General features: G+C 41.0%; 1 protein-coding gene across 1 annotated transcript in view; it reads right to left on the reverse strand.

Annotated features, from left to right (window-relative positions):
* Positions 1-14,154: 14,154 nt before the first annotated feature.
* TWF2 (twinfilin actin binding protein 2) overlaps positions 14,155-21,189 on the reverse strand; it is a 110,305-nt gene continuing 103,270 nt past the window's right edge. Inside the window, exons 6-9 of the mRNA XM_060239969.1 lie at positions 20,724-20,849; positions 20,389-20,539; positions 19,384-19,505; positions 14,155-18,781 (exon numbers count right to left, since the gene is read on the reverse strand). Coding sequence (XP_060095952.1) covers positions 18,614-18,781; positions 19,384-19,505; positions 20,389-20,539; positions 20,724-20,849 — 567 coding nt within the window. The 3' untranslated portion in view covers positions 14,155-18,613. The remainder of the gene's footprint in view (positions 18,782-19,383; positions 19,506-20,388; positions 20,540-20,723; positions 20,850-21,189) is intronic.

A 21,189-nucleotide genomic window follows, 5' to 3' on the forward strand; every position in this document is an offset into this window, starting at 1 on the left:
CTTGTACTGCCTTAGCACTTGATTCTTCTAAATTGCTGCATAATGATTTCCTGTGAACAGCATTACAACTGATCTGTTTGTTGTAGTACTGCCTGCACCTCTCCCTCGCCTCTTCCATATGCAGGAATCTTCATAGGCAAAGGAAGCAGCAGAGGGACGTATATTCGAAACACAACTAATTAAATCTGAATTCAGCCCATTCTGTTTGTTAACTGTGCAATGGAAATTATTCTGAATAAAATTGCCTCCAACATTCAGATATAAATTAAGTAGGTCAGATCTGGTTAAATGTCTGCTGGTGTCTTAATGTATTTATTCTACTTTTCCATAGGCAGTGATGGGAGAGTGCAGATATGTCCATCCCTCAAAAAGATCTTGTCCAACTAGAGCAGGGGTGGGGAACCTCCATCCCGAGGGCCATATGCGGCCCTTGCGGTCACTTGGTGTGGCCCTCGGGAATTGTTGGGCTGAACCAAGCCATGTGGCAGCCTCTCTGGGGCCTGGCTGGCCAGCGAGGATTGTGGGGCCTAGCCGCACTGTGCAGCAGCCTCCCCAGGGCCAGGCAGGGATCTCAGGGCCCAGATGTACTGTGCGGCAGCCTCCCTGGGGTCTGGCTGACCGACCAGAATTGCTGCAGGGCCTGGAAAAGTTACTGTCACAGTTCAGTTTGCACTTGATTATCCCAGATGGTGTGGCCTAATATGCTAATGAGTGTGTGACCTAATATACTAATATTAGGGGATGTGGTCTAATATGCTACTAAGTTCCTGCTGGGCCGGGTGTGTGTGTATGTGTGCGTGCCAGATTAGGCTCTCCCCACATGACTTCAAATAGAAAAACAATTATTTGCATTAATTTTGCTGGCCTGAATCATTCTTCCTTGGCAGAGCACTGTTTTTTAAGTTGATAATTTTTTATGGCCCGCGAATAATGTTATAAATATCCATATGGTCCTTGGCAGAAAAAAGGTTCCCCACCCCTGAACTAGAGATTGCTTAACCTACATTTCCACTGCACAGTAGCCCTGTTCACAAGTTGCGGTGAACGCATGTACAATCCATGTACAGTGTACGCTCAATTGCTCTTTATACATGTGTTGAGTGATTTTTGTTACATTCAATGCACATAAAGCTGAATGTGTGATTGAAACCCTGCATTTATCCAGATACTGGTCCCTGTTTTCATTTATAAAGTAAGTGTGTGTTGGCTTTCTTACAAATAGATGTAGACATGTACATGTGTGAACAGGGTTAGTATTGTACCTGGTAGGCATTGCTGTGCACAGCATTTCCCCAAATCAAATTATACTCTTTCACTGGCTCAGGAAAGGTTCATTCAATACAAAAAGGGAAGATCTTTACCAGAGTTATTCCAGCATCAGGCACAAGCCTGATGGAAAAGAAATGAATTGTCCAGGGTATATTGTGCTGGGTTTAGGACACCTCACCATTCATATGTAAAATTAGGGCCCTGCTGCCACCACTGCCTAATTCAGAATCCTGGTGGCAGGAAAAGATGGAATGGGGGGGGGGGGGAAGTTACCCCTGCCTCCTTGTGCCCATAGGGAAGATAGTGGCCTTTAAAATGGAAAGGGTTTTTTTTTTTTGCCTCTTTGTCAGGAAACATCTCTTGGGTGAGAACTACAGTTTCCTCCCCAGTGGTGGTGGTGGGGCTATAGGTGAAAATGTATTTACCATCTCAACCAATTGCTGAATTAATGACCCCAGTGACATGATGCAACAAAAAAAGAACAAAATCATTATGGAACAAAATAAGCACTGCTAATAAGCACAACTAAAATAGCACTGCTGTGCATAGCACTATAACATGGCTTGGGGTTCTGCTTCCTCCCACCATGCAGCATGAAGTGAAGTACAGGAACTGAATCCTTCCCATTATCCCTTTTCAGCTCAGAAACCCCAAGAATATAATGATGGTGCTAGAACCCTGTGTTTGCCCTCTAGTGCTCACAGAAAGCCACACAAAGGCTATGTTTTAAGGGGTAGAAGGAAGGTGGTGTGGGGTCATGTTGGCAAGATCCACTTTTAGCCTTTGTGCACATTCACCCTACAGGCTTACAGATGCATACATGGACAGCTCTCTCCCTGGCACTGGGGGCCTTATGTTTTTCAGAGCTCCTGATCACATGGAAAGAGCTTGATAGGTGGTGGTGGAGGCGAAATTGCTGTTAAGTCAATAGCAAAAGATATTCTGGTGCACTGGAGGGAAAATGTACCATCAAACCTGGGGCAGCATCTTTTGAATTTAAAAGTTTTTATTAGTTTCAAAGAGTTAGGAATAGGGGATAAGAAGGGACAAAAGATAAAGATTACAAATCAGTCTTAATCTGCATAGAGAGTACTTTCAAAAAATACAAGTCTACATCTGCTATACTTTCTTAAAATACATAGGTTGTCGCATATTGTTATCTCTAAACATTGCATCATCAACAATTTGATGTTTTGCATTATAAATCTTTTTGTTAAAATACCTGAATTTGACATTTTCAGTAATAGCAATCTTGTAATACAGAATACAGGAAAAAGGAGATATGAATTCACACCAGAGAATCTAAAGAGTCTTGAGTATCTAGCCAGGACCGGAATAGAATTTCAACCAATATTTTCTTGCTTCTTCCTTAGATTTCCCAGCCAACAGCTGGGATAAAAAGTCCAGCGCTGCAGTTTCCAGAATTTTTCCCACCAAGTCCATTCTCTTGGGAATTTCCTGAAGTTTCCATCTCTGGGCCAAAAGAATCCTGGCTGCTGTATTATGCGCCAACAAATGTCTCATCTCTTTGGAATAGTCCTCAGGAAATATGTTCAATAAAAATAGTTCTGGTTTAAATTGAATCTGTGTCTTCATAATCTTCTGTAATAATTCATGAACTATTTTCCAATAGTCCTTCACCATCTCGCATGTCCACCACATATGATAAAAAGAACCCACCTGTTAAGTACATTTCCAACATTTGTTAGACATATTAGTATACATCTTACACAACTTCTGTGGAGTCATGTACCATCTGTAAAACATCTTATACAAATTTTCTTTAAAAGTTACTGATCTGGTTAATTTAATATTGAACTTCCACAATCTCTCCCATTTTTCTAGCGTGATATTATGACCCAAATTTTTCACCCATTGGACCATACAATTTTTTACAGCTTCATCTTGCATCTTCATCTGTAGTAGGAATGTGTATAGTTTAGAGATTAGCTTTTCTTGAGGGCCTAGAAAAACTTTATCAAATGGGTATTGTTCTGTGTTAAAGCCTATCGTCTTGTCTTTGACGTACCTAGATTCGACTTGCATTCTCAACCACCAATTCATTTTAATGTCCACGCTTTTCAACTCTTCTCTGGTTTTCAGTTGATTGTCTTTTCCCAACAGGTCGTCGTATCTATAACTGGTTAGGTTTTAAAAGGTTTGGATGAGTAAATGCTTCCACTAGAGATACCCACCTTGGAATTTTTTGATAAATTCTCGTTTTTAACCATGACCATGTATGATACAAAGATTTCTGAAACCAATAGTTCTTAAAATAGGAATGTCCTTCAAGTCTTTGGTACCATAGATACGCGTGCCAGCCCAGATTGAGATCATGTCCCTCTAACAGCAATTGCCTCTTATCATTCAATAGTATCCAGTCTCTTACCCACAAAAGCACAGAAGCTTTGTAATACAATTGCCAATCTGGAAGGCCCATACCCGCTCTCAATTTAGAGTCTTGTAATATCTTTAGTTTAATTCTTGGTTTTTTGTCTTGCCAAATATACTTAGAAATCATCATATTCAGTTCTTTAAAAAAAACCCTCTATTTAAAAATACTGGGATAGTTTGAAATAAAAATAATAACCTTGGTAGAATATTCCTCTTTATTAAGACTATTCTTCCCATTAAGGATAAATTCAAATCATGCCATTTTTCCAGGTATTTTTAAATTTCTTTAAGTAGTTTATCATAATTGTCTATTTTTAAACTGCTGCACTTATTTGAAATAAGTAAACCTAAATATTTGATTCTTTTCTCATACGAAAACCCTGATTTTTGTTGAAGAGATTGAATTTGTTCCATTGTCATAATCTTTGTCAAAAATTTTGTTTTTCAGTCCTGCCCAATAACCAAATTGAGTGATCTTATTTATAAGACAGTCTATTGAGTATATTGGTTGCTCTAATATAAAAACTAGATCATCTGCAAAAGCTCTCAATTTGTATTGTTCACCTTTTACCACCACTCCCTTGATACTTGTGTCTTCTCTTATCTGGTTATTCAATATCTCTAAACATGAAATAAAAAGGAGTGGTGACAGTGGACAACCTTGTCTTGTACCCTTTTGAATATTAATTGCTTCTGTTAGTTCACTGTTCACCATCACCCTTGCTCTTTGGAGAGAGTATATTGATTCTACTCTCAATTACTCTCAAGAAATTTTCACCACATTCCATACCTTTCAGTTGTAGCATAAATTGCCAATGAACATTATCAAAGGCCTCAGCATCCAAACAAATTAATGCCAGTTGTTTCTCTGGATGAATCTCATAATATTCCAAGATATTACAAACTGTTCTGACATCTTTCAAGTATCTTCTAGGAAGAAATCCAGCCTGGTCTTGATGTATTGTAGACTGTAAAACTTTCTTCAAATGTTGTGCCACTATTGCAGCAAGGATTTTATAATCCACATTTAAAAGAGAGATCGGACGATAGTTTTTTGTATCTTTCAAATCTGCACCTTCTTTTGGGATTAAGGATATTGTAGCTTCTTGCCATGAAGCTGGTATTTGGCCTTCGTTTTGGATCTTTTCAAGGAGACATTTAAATGGTAACAGTAAGGACTCCTCATAAGCTTTGTAGAATTTCGCAGGCAATCCATCTGGACCCGGGGCTTTACCATTCTTTTGAGATGCCATTACGTTTCCAAGTTCCCTTATTGTTATTGGTTCATTTAAAATTTTTTGTTGTTCTGTGAATTTATTAAGATTATTTTGGTTAATATAATCTTCTAAATCTGTCTTATGAACTTGTCTTCATATAGCTTTTTATAGAATTGTTCCACAGTTTGACATATCTCTTATTTTTGAATTTTCTCTTTATTGTTCTCATCTTTCAAAACCGATATTATTCTTTTGGCGTTCTTTTCTCATTCTATAGGCCAACCACCTTCCAGGCTTATTGGCATGCTCAAAAAAGTTTTGTCTGGCATATCTCAATTTTATCTCCATCTCCTCTATGAGTAACAAGTTCAATTGGTGTTGTGTTTCTTTAACCTTATTTTGGAACTCCTGTCTTGTCAGTTGCGTTTTTAAGTTCTTTTCAGCTTCTCCAGCTTGCAGCATTAGTTTTTGAAAATTTTCAGTTCTTTCTTTCTTTTTCTTGGCACTATATCTAATTGCAAGGCCCCTGAAGTATGCTTTAGCAGTATCCCAAACTACTTGCATATTTACATCTTGTGTTATGTTCTGTTTGAAAAAGGATTCCATTTCAACCTTAGATTCTTTAAGAAAATCTTTATCTTTCAGAATTGAGGTATTTAACCTCCATGATCTTCTCATTCGTGTACCTTTGAACTTTACCGTTACAGGTCTATGATCTGATATGACTCTTGTTTGAATTTCTGTCTCAACTAAATCTTTGACCAAATTTGTAGAGATCCAACACATATCAATTCTTGACCACGTTTGATGACTAGGAAAATAATAGGTAAAGCCTTTCGAATTTGGGTATCTTGTTCTCCATGCATCAACCAAATCCAATTCCTCTCCTATCTTCCAAAAACTTATTGGCAATTGAAGACTTTTACTTTTAATCTGTTGATGTGTTTTTTTATCCAGTTGTCTGTCAGAAACTGCATTAAAATCTCCTATTATACAGTATTCCACATATTCCAAATTTGATAATTTAAAATGTAGATCTTGAAAGAATTTCTCTTGGTGATCATTTGGGGCATAAATATTTGCCAGTATGATTTTTTTATTGTCCACTGTAATTTCTACTAATAGGGTTCTTCCATCTTCAGAGGCGTAATGTAATTGTGGGTTGAATTTATCCTTAATATACATTGCCACTCCTCTTTTCTTTTTGTTCATGTCTATTGCTGTAAATAAACTGCCAAGTTTCTTATTTTTCAAAAGGTGTTGGTCTTTAGTTAAAATATGGGTTTCTTGTAAACAAATTATATCCATTTCCAATTTTGTCAGATATCTGAAGGTCTTCCTCCTTTTGACAGGAGAATTGAGTCCATTCACATTAATAGAAATTATTGATGCCATTATGGGATTTTTCTTATCACTATCTTTTTTATCTTTTTTAGTCTGCTGTCTTGTCGGGTATTTCCGTGGTTCATTTGGATTCTCTTCACCAGAGCTTTCTTCTTCCTTTTCATCATCCTTCTTTTCCTTCCCCTCTTTTTCCTTCTCTCTATCCAGAAAATTCTGGGCTTTGAAGGTGGAGTTTATCCTGTATCTATTCTCTTGGTAAAAAGAAGGCCTTCCAGCATTAGCCATGTATAGGGTATTTCTCTTTCTCCCAGGAAGCTTGTTAAATCTTGGTATTCTCTCCTCTTTTGTCTCACTGGCCATAGTACCTCTCTCAAAATGTTCACCATATTTCCAGCTATCATCATAGGTTTGTCTCTTGCTTGCTTCAAAATATCATCTCTGGTCCTCTTTCTTGTAAGCTTCAAGTGGATTTCACTGGGCAGTTTCTTCTGTCTCGTAAAGCTTGATGGTACTCGTCTGACTTGATCTAACTCTTCTTCCATCCTTTGGGGAGTCACCTGCAGAATTTCAGCCAAGGCTTCACTTAATATTTCTGTAAAACTTCAGTTTTCTCTTCTGGTATGTTTTGGAACCTCAGCATATAGGCAGCTCTGTCTATTTCCAATTGCAAGACTCTGGAATCATGTATGTTTTGTTCTTTTCCCAATTGTTCCATCTTTTGTGTATTATCTGTCACCTGGACATCTAATGCCCTTAAGGCTTTATTGGTCTCTGTTGTCTGTTTGCTGTCCTCCAGAAGCTCTTGCTTAATCTCTGCCATCTGCTCTCCTATATTATCTACTTTACTAGTCAACTGTGCTATGGCAGTTAGTAGAGTATTTTGCATCTCTTTCATATCTCCCTGCATGGTTGTAAATTTCTCTGGCCCAGATGAGGAGCTAGGTGAAGGTATTGGTGGGTTTACCTTCTCGGTTATCTTTTTTTTAATTGTTTCTTTAAAGCCAATCGCAGCTTTATTTTCCATTCTTATTAAAGTAATTGCACTCACAGCCACAAGGTCCATATGCTGCCTCTTAGGGGTTTGTTTTGAAAATCAATATTACTGTTTATAACAGATGAACTAATCTCTGCCAGGTAGTGCCAGTATTGTGGAATGATTTTAAAAGAAAAACAACCTTCTAGCTTCTGTCAACAATTTGCCATACCCAAAACAATGATAAGACTAGTATTAAACAGAGTCTTTTTAGTACAACAGCCTTAATACCACTTAGCCAAAACAGTTCAACTCACTAAAACAGAAACCATTCACTATAACAGGTCTTCTACCAATGATAGTTCAATTAAAATCCAAGTCACAACAGGATCCTCCGGCTGCTTCAAGGTATAAATTTGTAATCCAGGGCTGAATGCCTTATTTATAATCCACAAGTGAGATCAAAAATTAGAAATTAAACAAACAACCCAAGAGAAAAAGAAAAACACAAATTGGACCAGACACTCCCCAAAAAATAGTAACAAAAATAAGAAAGACTCCAAATATAGTATATAAAAAGGGGGAATGTGGAAAAATGAATCAAAAGCCAAAAATATTCAAACCATATAAAAATGTTCAAACCATATAAAAATAAAAACAAAATTAAAGGGTTATATCCATAACATCCACCATCAGAGAATTATAATCCACTTTGAGAGTTTGCACAGGCATTCTTCTTTCAACCAACAATCAAGTTATGTTTTATAATCCAGTATACAATGCCCACCAGGATGTAAAAGTCTAGTTGGAGCTCACATAAATTTGTTCAGAGCACTTCAGCATAAGCTTCAAATTACTTCTTAAGCCAGCTGTCCTTCTCATCCATATACACTTGCAAATAACTTTCCCAAAGTCTCCAGAAAGAAGTTTAAAACAAATCAGTTAAATTCAACCATCAAATCGCTTCTATGTTTAGAAATTAGTGTGATTCCTTCTCATGCAGGGATTATAAGCATCACCAGGTTAGGCAGAAACTCTTAGACGCCTTGAAAGAGGAGAGTCCCCCTCCCCCCCCCCCCCCGCTTCTCTGCCTTTGCCTCTGTCTGGATTCCGCTTCAGCTCCAGTTCTCCGCTTTTCCTACTTGTCAAAGATAATGCCTCAGGATTCAATAGTAAGAAGAAAGAAAACTTACAGTCTTAATAGTAGTGGTGCAGCTGGTACCACTAATGCAGAGTCGCTTAAATCAGAACAGGAAAAAGAAAAGTCCGGCAGTCGACCCTCGAGCTATTTAAAAATGGCGATTGAGACAGCAAGGCTTGGAGCGAGCTGAGATCGGGGGGCAGCTGCCTCCGCTGTCACCCCCATTCAACCACTCGAGCTACTTTCCTTCCAGGACCCTTCCTGGGTCCCAGAGTCGAGTCTCCCCTCGGGGGGGGGGGACCCCTCCGCTGTCAGATTTAGAAGCGGCTCTGGACACACCGGTCCGAGCCGTTCCTAACAGTGCTTCGCTGAAACCGGAAACCCCCCTGGGGCAGCATCCTTGTGCCCCACAGCCTTTAGTCATACAGGCATAAATAATAGCAGAGTAATGGCCTTGGGGCCTATGCTGGGAACAGGCAAGAGGTGAACCTGGCAGGCTGTAGGAAAGATTAGTGTTGAATATGTCAGTGGCTAGCATTAAAGCCATCCCATCATGAGTTCCAATGCTCCTTGTTACCAGTAGCAAGATGCCACATAATTTTCCATTCTATGTTGAAATAATAGTTTTGACAGCAAGTCAAAATTTCCCATTATGTGTTTCTGAAACCCAGCCGCTCTGAGCCTGCTTCGGCGGGGAGGGCAGGATATAAATCCAATAAATAATAATTTTTTTTTTTAAAGCAATGGAGTGGAGAGAGGCAGTCCAGTCCTAGTCTCCATTAGCTGGCACAGAAAGGAAATAAGCAAACGAAAGGTACACCACACCTTTAGATGACAGTCATTGGGGAAAATACAATTTTGTTTGCTTATTTCTTAACAAAAGAGGTCCATTATTCTCCTACCGTCACTGAAACTCAGCAAATATAAGGTCAAATGCAATTCTATTAGGTGGGAAAACTAGGATCATCCCTTCAGCATGGTATGTGCTACAGTTTTGACATTACTCAGGAATGCACTGGCAAAACTTGAACAGGAAAAGTATCCTGTAAACAGGGTATAAGCAAGGGGAGCAGGGATTGCCGAGGCACAATGCAGCAACTTGATTATTGTCATGGGTTAGCTGATGGGAATGTATCTTGCCTGTTTGAAGCAGCTACATTGGCTGCCAGTCTGTTACAATTCAAGGTGCTGGTGATACCCTTTAAAGTACTGCATATGACAGGACCATCTCCTCATATATTCCATGCACCAGCGACAGGTCTTTAGCTGCCTGGTCCCCAGTTTCAGCTGGCTTACCTGGAACTGACTAGGGTTTTTGATGGGCTATGACGGGGTGGCCAAACTTGCTTCAACGAAAGAGTCACATAGAATAAATGTCAGATGTTCGAGAGCCACAAGATATAACATCAGGAGGGAGGGAGGAAGATGGGAGGGAGGCAGAGGTGGAAAGAAAGCAACTTTAACTTTAAATGTATTCTCCAAGTTGCCATTTGACTTGGTTTGGAGAAGTGTTTTAAAGAGAGAAATGCCTTCTCCAAGCTGGCCGGTAGGGCTTCGAGAGCCACACAATATGTGTGAAAGAGTCACAGTTAGGCCACCCTGGGCTATGAACTGCAGACATCTTCAGGGGGAAGAGGGAGGTATCTGGAAGTTTTATTTTATCTGGTTTTAATCCGCAATGTTTAATTATTATTGTAAGGCACCCTGGGCCAAGAGGAAAGCAGGGGTACTAATTTTTTTAGTTACATCAGATACATAAAAGTTTTGTCTGCTGCCTCTCTTAAACAGTCGATTAAACAATAATCAATTTCTGCACTTTTGGGATGGAGTGATCCTGGAGACCCTGACACCTCCTCCTTCCATACAAAGCCCAAAGATCTGCAAGTGCAGAATGTTGTAATGATAACTAACCGTGCAAGCAGTCAAGCTACAAAACTCTTGAAATTTTCACCAGGCCTTAGCTGGTTTGCCCCATTAAATTTTAAGAGCTTCCTGTTTTACTTTTTATGTTTACAAAGATTTTAGGGCAACTCCTTTCATAAGCCTGTCTCTTCAGCTCAAAATACCCCCATGCCTAATTGTTCTGTTTCAGCTGGAGGTTACTTTCAAAAGCAAGCTGCCAAAGTCAAATGCCATCAAAAAGGAATTTGTGCTTTTCAGTTTTTTCTCCATGCCCTTAGCTATCTCCTTTAAGTACATTGAGAAGCAAACCATATCTCAGGTTGTAATCCTTTTCCTAACAGCTCTCATACGTTAACAGCTGCATTGACAGGCAGTGGTAGCTTTTCCCATCATTGGTAGCTCCATGCTAGGAAAACCTGCACCACTTGAATATCTGCCTGTCACACTACTGTTAAAGCCTCAAGCTCTGCCAGAAAAAGAAGGTAGCACCTCTAAGAGTATCAGGATTGAACAAATGGAACAGAATAAAAGATATTTTAATCATTAATTGTATAGGACAGTGAAGAGGGATGAACACAAGCGAGAACTCATCACTGGTGATCACATTCCTGTCTCTTAACCCTCCCAGGTTATCCCTGCACACAAAATATCCCCTTTCCCAAGGGTCTTGCATTTCTTCCCTTGCTTTGGCTCTTCCCTGGTATGTTCCCTCAGATACAAATTCATATCACCACTGACAGCTGGATAGTGCAACCAGCCAGGGAGAAGTTTGGGTTCATAGTTACCTTTAGGAATGAAACTTCTAACAACCAAGGCTTATTCACACTTTATACATCTAGTGTGTTTTCTGTGTGCATTGGCTAAACTGGCTAAACACAATCAAGCGTGAAGGGGAAATGTATCTTTGTTCAGGACTAAACAGTGGGCATGTGCTAGGAAGTTACACCTGGGCCACAGCTCCTTGAATCATGAGCATCCATGTCCTCAACTAGGTGGAAATATAAATTGTGCCTTCATGTACTACCAGTGCATCAAAACAAATACCACCTACCACTATCAAAAAGATCCTAACATGAAAACTGAATGTCAATGTAGAAAAAGCCCACATTTTCTTACCTGCTTCTTCCAGAATGGAGTATTTCTTGTGTACCCCAGCCCCCTCCCAAAAAAACCCCTGCCCTCCATACCACCAGTTTATAAGATATACACCAAGTCTGACAGTCTAACCACCATATCATACTTGGCTCTCAGCTTTCCCCCCTCCCAATTAGTCTGTCCTTGGGAAATGTCTGGCCAAGTTGCAAAAGTCATGTGGTAGCAAGGTGCTTATATGAGTTATGCAGTAGTGCACATTGTGTGGAGGCTGCCACTAGGCTCAGGTAACACCGTATATGGGTGAATTGTGTATGGCAGTGAGTTGTCTGGTGGTTGCTTGCTGGGACTAGACCCAATGATACACAGGTTTATGTAAGATATAGTAAATTCTCCCTTTCAATTTACGAACCATACATTTTTAAAAACCAGAGACCATTTACCAAGGTTTCGGTTGCCATTAAAACACACACAGGTGAAGTTGCTGCATGTCACTTGGATATTTTTTCTCATTTCTCTTTCTAAAAAGATATACCCTTCACTCAAACAACTGTAAGCTGTTAGTCATTGTCCTCTGCCTTAAGCAAATATGAGTTTGCTGACTAACTCATCCACGCAGTGAATCACATAAGTGTTTTTGTGAGACTGCCCAGTAACTAAATAGTGGGTAGGGCTACTGGCAATACTCCTTAGCATCAAAATCAGCTGAGAAGGGATGAAATTCCAGCAAAATTTCTCATCAGCACTCAGTGCACAAGATCTAGATTTGCCTTTAAAAAGCAACATGCTAAGCTTTTCTCCATATACAAAGGGAAATAGTTACCCTTCCACATCTGCACATGAAACAACCATCTGAGTCGGCAGCTAATGGAAAACAGGTAGAGCTGGGTACACTCCCCACCACCTCCACCATAAACAAATCTTTTATGAGACAATCTTCACCTTTGCATTGATGCATGGAGAATGCCACAGCACCTATTTTCACATGAATTGTACCAAAGCCAAATCAATTTTTTTCATAGGAAAAAGTTATCACTCATTTGTTACAAAATTCGAGTTCAGTGGCACCTTTAAGACCAACAAAGTTTTATTCAAGGTATAAGCTTTTGATAATATATCAAAATTGGAGGCATAATAGTGCACAACCAATCACCCTACCTTAAAGAAAAGAATGCTGTCAAATTACCTTCACACTTGAGGGGAAACAGATGGAACTTAACTGGGACTCAGTTAATTACTCTCAGCATTCCACAATAAAGGATACATTTACATATCAGTCTTCAATTCTGATATATTTATTTGCTTCACTATGTTTTCTCCTGAAATTAAATAGAAACAAATAGGGACCATAAACCAAGCTTGTTATTCCAGTTTGGTTGTTGCATCTGTTAAACTCCAATTATTATGTTTAAGCTAATTTGCTGCTCACCCTCTATATGTCTGGACAGGTAACTTCCATTTCAATGTATCTGAAGAAGTGTGCATGCATATGAAAGCTTATTCCTTGAATAAAACTTGGTCTTAAAGGTGCTGCTGAACTCGAATTTTGTTGTTGCTTCAGAACAATATGGCTGCCCACCTGAATCATTTGTTACAAATCTGTTTTGGATAAATTTTCCCTGGATATCTTCAACCATAGCATTATCCTTTCTGCAAGCAAAACCCCCTCACAGCTGGGCCCTATCGCCAACAGGACACTAATAGGCTGTTACTCCAGCCTTTTCCCACAGCTACCTCGCAATTGTACCTCCAGTCTTATGGCCAACATACAGAAAAGGGAGAGGAATCTGAAGACACTGGGAGGGGGAAGATACACCTGAATAGGCATGCTTTGGAGATGGCTGGCAATGATGTCAGGACATCTCTTGGGGAGCTGATTTTTGAAGATGACTCTGCTGTTACCCTAGTGTTTGCTCGCTTCTCTGCTCACATAATATATGCCCTGTTCATTTCTGAATAAACATTTTTACGAAGAAAGTTTTGCAGAGACTTAATCCTAAAGAATCCAACTTTGTAAGAGCTTTAACTAAAGCATCCCAGGACTTGGAGAAGAGAGAATACACAGTAGTAGATTCTGAGGATGAAGGAAAAAATAGCTTAACTATGTCATCATCATGAGGAGGATGGTCAGATTAAAATGATGTCTGAAAGCTACTTCGAATGGGGAAAAGGCAGTATCATAAAGCATTTAATGCTTCAGACATATTATTATTTCTTTTTGCTGTCAAATCAAGCTGACTTACAGCAACCCTATACGGTTTTCAAGGCAAGAGACATTTCAGAGGTGGTTGCCATTGTCTGCCTCTGCACCAGCCCCCTGGTATTCCTTGGAGGTCTCCCTTCCAAATACTTGTCAGGGCCAACCCTGCTTAGCTTCCAAGATCTGACAAGATCCTGCTAGCCAAATAAGGGCAAAAGTGTTCTACCACTTGGTTAATGTGATGGCTGCAAGTATATTTAGCTAAATCTGTACATCCCCTTGTCTAGTGTCAGACACTCTGCAAAAGCCACAGGAGCCATCTATGAACCCACAGTGTGGCAAACGCACAGAGGGCAGCCGTCTGTAGTACCTGGGAAGGTGAATTCTACTGAGCTTTAGCAACATTTCCTATCAATCTTCAGGCATTGTAAAATTCACTGAAGATCAGTGGCTTCCCAGATGGTTGAAAACTCTGCAAGGTCTGTTTTTACCAGCCCAGTTCCCAGCATTTGCCCTTTTCTAAACCCAGTGACTTCAACGGACAGAGCAGGGCATAACGCTCCTTAGGGAGGTGCCAACAGACAGCTAACAGACAGTCCATCCAAGAAATATACAAGACAGGTTGTTTTAAAAATACTTTATTTTTATTTTTTTAGAAAATACAGCATTCAGTACGATGTGCCCTGCCTCCCCCATATCCTCCAAATCCACATCATCCAGCCCAGTCAGGAATGTGCATTTCTTTGTCTCTCCAAACCCTGTGCTCATGTAAGATCAGGAGTGTGGCTTGCTTATCACTATATCAATTCAAACCCAATGACAGGTGCAGGGGATTGGGCCTTTTACCATCATGTCTTCCTGACAAAATGGCTAAGAATACCTTGGCTGCACTAAAACCAATCACAGCAGCTGTTGTGCAAGAATATGCCACCCTAGTTCTTCAATAAAACCAAGGTTGTGAGCAAATAATCACATCTTAGAATAAAGTAAGTTCCACAAAGATGTGATGGTAGACAGTCTAGCAATCATCTTGACTTTCATCATTAAGTGATATTGAACTGACTTAATAAACCAATACAAAAAGGACAGAAACTAAGTCTTCTGGTCAGTGGTTTGGCTCCTACATGGAGAAACAGTGATGGCAGCTTGACAGATACCTGTACATTCTTATCCAGACTAACAAATTCAGAAGATGTAATAGGATGGAGAGCTCTTTCCTCAGGCAAGGATGCATATGGGGCTTTCCCAGTTGTCCTAATGAGTAACATGATGTGGATTGGTTTTGTGAAATGCTTCTAAGACTTGGCAAACATGATGCTGGTGTGTTTTCCACAGAGCAGCCAAAGAAAGACAGGGAAAGGGAGCTTTCTACTGTGCAGCTTGAATGGGTACTGGGAAGGGAGTAAAGACATACTTAAAGAGCTTTCAAATTATGGTGACCAATCTAGATGACTGCTTTTGAGGGTCTCCAGAAGGCACTGAAACTTAAGTTGCCTGCCACAAGTAAGAGGCACAGACTCCAAGGCATGATGTGGGAAGAAAACACAGTAGCTCTTAAAATCATTTTGAAAGACCTAAATTTGGCCATTAGCATTTGGTTGCTTAACAGAAGATGAGACAAGGAGAGTAGTACTGAGATTCATGCTACTGATTCGGTTTTTTCCTTCATGGAAGTTCTGGCAGGTCCTTAAATTGCAATTAATCATATGTTCAAAGGTACCTATTGGACCATCATCATTACATGGCAATGTTTTTCATTAATATAGCAACAGAATGGATTCAAACTACTCTGGGCTCCAAATACTACACAAGACTGAAACAAAGCAAGCACTTGGTACAATAACCACCAAGTTACTTTTGGATTATAATTAATGTGGGGTGAACATTACAGATGGTGAGGTCAGAGAGCATGTCAATAGTGGTTATTGCAGTCACACTAAAACTGAAAATATATTTAATTTTTAAAATCTTTGGCAGGGATGGGGGTTCCAAGGCAGTGTGACTTTGAGGACACAGTTTATCACTTTCATCCAGCTTCAGAATGGAAAACACACCCTCTGGTGACCCCTTCTCTTGGGCTTGATGGACAAACTATTAAAAACAGGCAGACTTTTGCACATTCCTGAGGGAATGGAATGACGGAGGCACCAGTATACATTATCCCAAACAGAATACAAACAAAAAACACACTATTCACTATGTCTCACAGAGGCAGTAAAATGCCTACAGAGGGTGACACATCAGCAGCACATGAAAAACATGAGTGGACTACATTCATGTGTACTTGATAATCAACTCAGATGCAAAACCTCCCCACAGAATTGCTGCCTCAATGTTACTTCAAAAAATTAACCAAACAAATGATGGCATTGTAGGAACAAGGGATAAAATGCAGCTTTGTCACAGGAATTATAGAGGCCAGGATTTCAAATACAACTATTAAATTATTATATAGAGAAACTAAAAACTACTACTGCAGTCCAAAAGATAGCTGAGCAATTTGGATTTTGGTCACAGAAAATCAAAATCAAAACAGAAACGGATTCCATTTGAGCCTGAGTTCTGCTGGCTAAATAGATCAAGCTAGGTTAAGCCCAACCCTTGATCTTCAACAATATTTTCTGTCCATGGTGTACTGGATACAAGACTAGCCTATTTCTAAGACATCTCTGGGCAAGTTTCTAATATTAGAAGACTGTTTCAAATCTTCTTAATAAACCTCTGAAGAGGGCAAGCTATGAGTGCACCATCTCAAAAAAGAACTATGAGAGATCTAATGTCTGCGACGGTTGTTTTTAATTGTTTTTAAAAGAAAGCAGGTAACTTGGAATCATTCTATAATGCAGAGAGCTTTGAATTTGAAACAAAACAAAAACAAAAAACCCTTGCCTTTCTTGAATTGCAGGTCAAGTCCGGAGCACTTCCACCACAGAGTGAGCTAGAAGAGCAAATCCAGGCTCTTTTCTTTTCCAATAATTGTTACAACATTCATTTCCACTTAAATTACCTGGCTCTGCTATAGAGTTCAAAAGGGTACACTGACTATATAGAGAGATAAAAAGGGGGAAATACAGAGAAGATTCAAAGCCATCAAGCTAACACCACACAATCAGCTCTGTAGAAAAGGCTGAGTTTCTTTTGCATAAGATACAAAACAGACCAGTAAGAAGCTCCCTGGGGGCCAGAAGAAGTTTAATCATGCACATTAAATTCAGTGATTCCCCCACCCATGGAATGGACACATCTACTACAATGACTTTCAGAAGCCCCCAAATCTGGGTCATGTCCCTGGCTTGGACAGCGCCTAGCTCTCTTGTACCTTTCAGAGCCAATCACAGAAGACTTCTGCCAATCTCTAGGCAATTTACTTGCCCTTCCAGCATGTCCTGCTCCAGTTCCCTATGCACATGCAATATTCTCACGCTGGCAGCCATCCTTTCCTCCCACCTGGTTTACATGGATCTACAACAATCACTTTTGGGCACAGAATGTTACTGCCATGGTAAACAACATTTATCACAGGGAATGAACAACCCTGCGGACAGAGTACATTCCATGAAGAATACAACCCAATCAGTGTGCAGTAGGCTGTGAAAGTGCCAATTTCCCCTTGGCTTGGCAAAATTCTAGTGTATGGCTAGACCAGAGCAATTGTATACTGCAGTCCACAGTAGTGAGTTTGTGCAGTGCTGGAATTCAAGGAAAGGGATGTGACTGCTGGATATGCTGATCCAGAGGGGAGAACAAACACCTAAGCAAACTGGACTCAGGGTAGTATCTGTGCTTTATGGCAAAGCACACTTAGAACCATCTAGCTTGGTAGAAGGCAGTTCAGGAATGAACATCTATCTCAGTAAGTCAGTGCAAAATCACAATGCAGCATTAGGTTGGAAGCAAACACAGGGGAAGATGCTGGTGTATTGGCAACACACAGGAAAGCCTCCCAGAACTATCCATGGCAATCACACGTTCAAACTGCAGCAGCCCAGAGTGGAGGAGGTCCAAAAGGTGCCAGCAGAAACTGAAGAGCATAACTTTTCCCTATTCTTAATTGACCAAAACCTTCTCTTCTCATGTGGCTGTACTTTAAGGCAGTGAGCTGTCTGGTTTTGGGGAGAAAATAGAAATTAATCAAGTTGCCTCCAAATGGACAGCTTTACAAATCACCAAGTGGGCAGTGACAGAAAACTCTTTTTTAGTGAAATCCTGGGGACATGCATGGATCTGTGGTGAAAATTCACTCTTTTGCCACAAGCAAGGCTATGCAGCAAGGCACGGATGTTGAGGCTTCTAAAAGAGTCAAGGAAAGCAGTTCCTCTTTTGCCACAGAGGTCTTCTTCACCAAAATGCACATTTGCCTTTTAAACTCATGCATTAATCTCTAGCCCTTTCCCCACCAAATCCACAGGCCTAAGCCTAAACAATCCAAGGGAGTTTGGTGGGGTGGGGAGAGAGCCTCGCTGTTAAGTGTGAATCCTCAGGACACACTCCTTATATTAATGAACAGTATGTAAGAGTCCCTTCCTAAGCAAACAGGCCATCTTGGAAAGGGATGGTGTTAACAGTACAGGATTCCATTTTGTGGAAAAAGCATCAAACACCACCCATGAGAAAAAGGGCACATGGGGGATTCGTTTTGTGGGACTGCTCTTTGCACAAAAAGCAGCTCCCTCAGACAAGCAGTGAATGAAGTCCTTTGAGCAATGCAATTTCCACGTAAACCAGGTCACAATGTGAAGCAGTAACAGGAGCAGCAGCTGAAGTGTTGTTTCAAACTTGAACTGGGATTATTTTTTTTTTGCCCTTCACCCAAGATTTACACAAGCAAGCAAGAGGGAAGAGAAAAAGGCAACACTCAGTGTTCCCCTTCTTCCTCTCTCCCTCCCCCCCAGATGCCTACCCTCCCTCCCCCTGACAAAACCAAGTGAACATGATTGTGAAAGTTGAGCTGGAGGGGAAATCTCTGGAGTTCAGTGGACAGGCTCAGGTGCAGAGAAGTGGATTTGGTTGGAGCTGCAATTCTGGAGGCTGGGAGACATTCACAGCCCCTCCCCTGGCCCATCCCTCCTGTCCACTGGGCTCTAACTGTCTTCACCGTTCTCGCCTGGTCCTTTGATAAGTCGCTTCTGTCCTCGTTTTCCCACGGGCCCCTTGGGCTTGGCGAAGGCCTGTTTAAAGGCATGCTGCTTGGGATGAACCTCCTCATACAAGAACTCGGCAGTCAGCTCGGCTCCATCGTCAATTTCAATCTGGTACAGGAAGAAAAAGAATCACAGTCCTCAGTACTGGCTGCCTACGGTTCAACTGACATCTTCTTCCCATGATGGCAAATTCTGGTCCTTGCATAACCTTTTCTAGCTGCCTCCCATCCCATCAAATCCTCACTTGTGTCTGAGCATTCCAGTTCCCATTGGTGACAAGCAGTAACTCATTACGATCTGCAAGCTCTTATTTGTGCCCTAGACTGTTCATGGTACTCTGAAATTACTATGTCTGCACATGAATGGATAATGTACTACCACTGCACTATAGCAATTATTTGCAACTGGAATGTCCACACAGCAAAATCCAGTGTGCAAGATTGCTGTGGTGTGACAATAGTGCAATATCCAATAATATGCAGATACATCCTTGGTTGTTACCCAGCTGTTTTGGGGCACTGCTCTTGCCTCAAACAACACAGATAGCCATTATGATACTGCTCTTCAATAGCTCTAGCTCCAATTCATAATTTCCTCCTTTCCCACAAGCAACTTGTGTACAGCTAATGCCCCATCTTCTTTCCACTGTAAGAATGAACAGGACCACTTTCTTAAAAAACAACTGTCAGAAGGGGGACATCAGAGTTTACCTTCTTTGCAACCTCTAGGCCAAAATCTTGCTCCACTGAGTCAAGCAGCCGGCTCTTGCAGCTGGAGTACAACATGCGCTCCTTGATGCTACATTTGTAGCCAGGCATGGAGTAGATAAACACTGCAAGGAGAAGGAAAGTCAGTTGTCTCTAGGCCCCATGATCTTTAAGTCCACAAATCTATGTGTGTGGAGGGGGGGGGAGTAACTGTGAAGCATGCAACAAGAACTCCATCATACAACAAAGGAAATTCATTCTAGAGAGTGTAGAACATACCCCCACCCCAATTTTTTTTGAACAAAAGTCTTGCAGCTAAGCAGTCCTCTCTTCATGTATCATGTGGTTCCAGAGGTACAGATTGGCAGTGTCCAGAATTGTGTAAGGAAATAGGGATCCACAGAATGTAATTAAAATACGCATTCTTTAATTTAGAAAACCTATCACGTCTCACTTTCTACATGCAGAAACTCTTGATACAGTCAGACATCACATCCTCATGCCTGCCTCATAGGGGACAGAGATAGCAACCCCACAGTTTCATTCCAATGGTAACAGAAAAAGTTAATGGCACAAGTTCTCTCTCCTTTTACCCTGCAGTCTCCTGTCGTTCCACAAGCCACTTCTGAAGGCAAGTGGACTTTCAGGCACAAAGTAAGATGCTGTTGAGAGTGGGGGCGGGTTCCATTGGTAGAAACCCCCTTCCATATATTCTTGCTGCCTCTTGTTACACATGTGAGACTGTTGTAAGGGTCTGCGTTGGAGAGATTTTCATTGATTAAGCCTCAACCTGCAGACCCCTGAATTGCATCTCATTGTGTCCCCAACTTTCAAGAGCAGCTTTTTGGAGGTCACCAAGGGTGAGGTCTGTTCCAAGAACTCATTCTGGTCACAGTTCACTGGATCCAACCTCAAGTCTGTAAAGGGCAGAGGACTGTTCTGGTTTGTTCCTAGTCTGCTTCTTTAAGCCAAAGAAGTGTAGAAGCCCAAGGTTTGCCCAGTCCTTACCGATCAACTCCAGATAGTCTCCCTCATGAGAATGCTTATACAGAAAGAAGTGATAGCGGGCAGAATCTTGTGGAATTCTTTTAGGCAGGTCCACTATCTCAGTGGCATGTGTGTGCACCAAGTCTATGGTTTCCCTTTCCAAGTCCAGTTTCTGTTTAAACAAAGGCAAGGACACATATTTCAGATCTACATTTAGATTGAGATAAGCAGGGAAGACACAAAGACCACAGGCTTGCACAAGCAGCCCTTGCACAGAAAATCCACAGGGGAGGGGGGCAGTCAGGGTGGTATGTAGCAATCCAAGTGAAAAGCATCAAGCAGCAGCAGCTCCTTACCAGCTGGATGTAATTGATTTTCTTCTGCTTTAGTAATTGAATGGCCTGTTGTGCTTCCAGCTGCAAGGGAAAAGCTAATCCCTGGAGGGTCTGGTGCTTGCTCTCTACGCTGATTTCCGTCTTGACCTGGCAACAACAATGACAATGAAAGGCAAAAATGGAGGGAGATGAAACTAAAGAAATAGGAGGGGCTAGAAGATGAGAGGGATAGGGATGACAGCAAAGCACAAACCCATGCTGCTGGTGGTACTCAGGTACTGGAGGCACTTGCAAGCTTTTGTACCCCTTGAAGGAAAGAGCCTGTTGCCAAGGGCTATTGTGTTGTACATGGGCAAGGACAGGAGATTTCACCTTAGGGAGGGAACTACAAATTATGTACAGCTGAGCATTTCTTTTCCCTGACTTTTCTAAAACTGAAAAGTAGCCTTGAGGGCTGCAAAGAGTTGCAAGGTGAGACTGACTACTT

Source organism: Heteronotia binoei, chromosome 5 (genome assembly GCF_032191835.1).
Source record: "Heteronotia binoei isolate CCM8104 ecotype False Entrance Well chromosome 5, APGP_CSIRO_Hbin_v1, whole genome shotgun sequence".
In the NCBI taxonomy this organism is placed as follows: domain Eukaryota; kingdom Metazoa; phylum Chordata; class Lepidosauria; order Squamata; family Gekkonidae; genus Heteronotia; species Heteronotia binoei.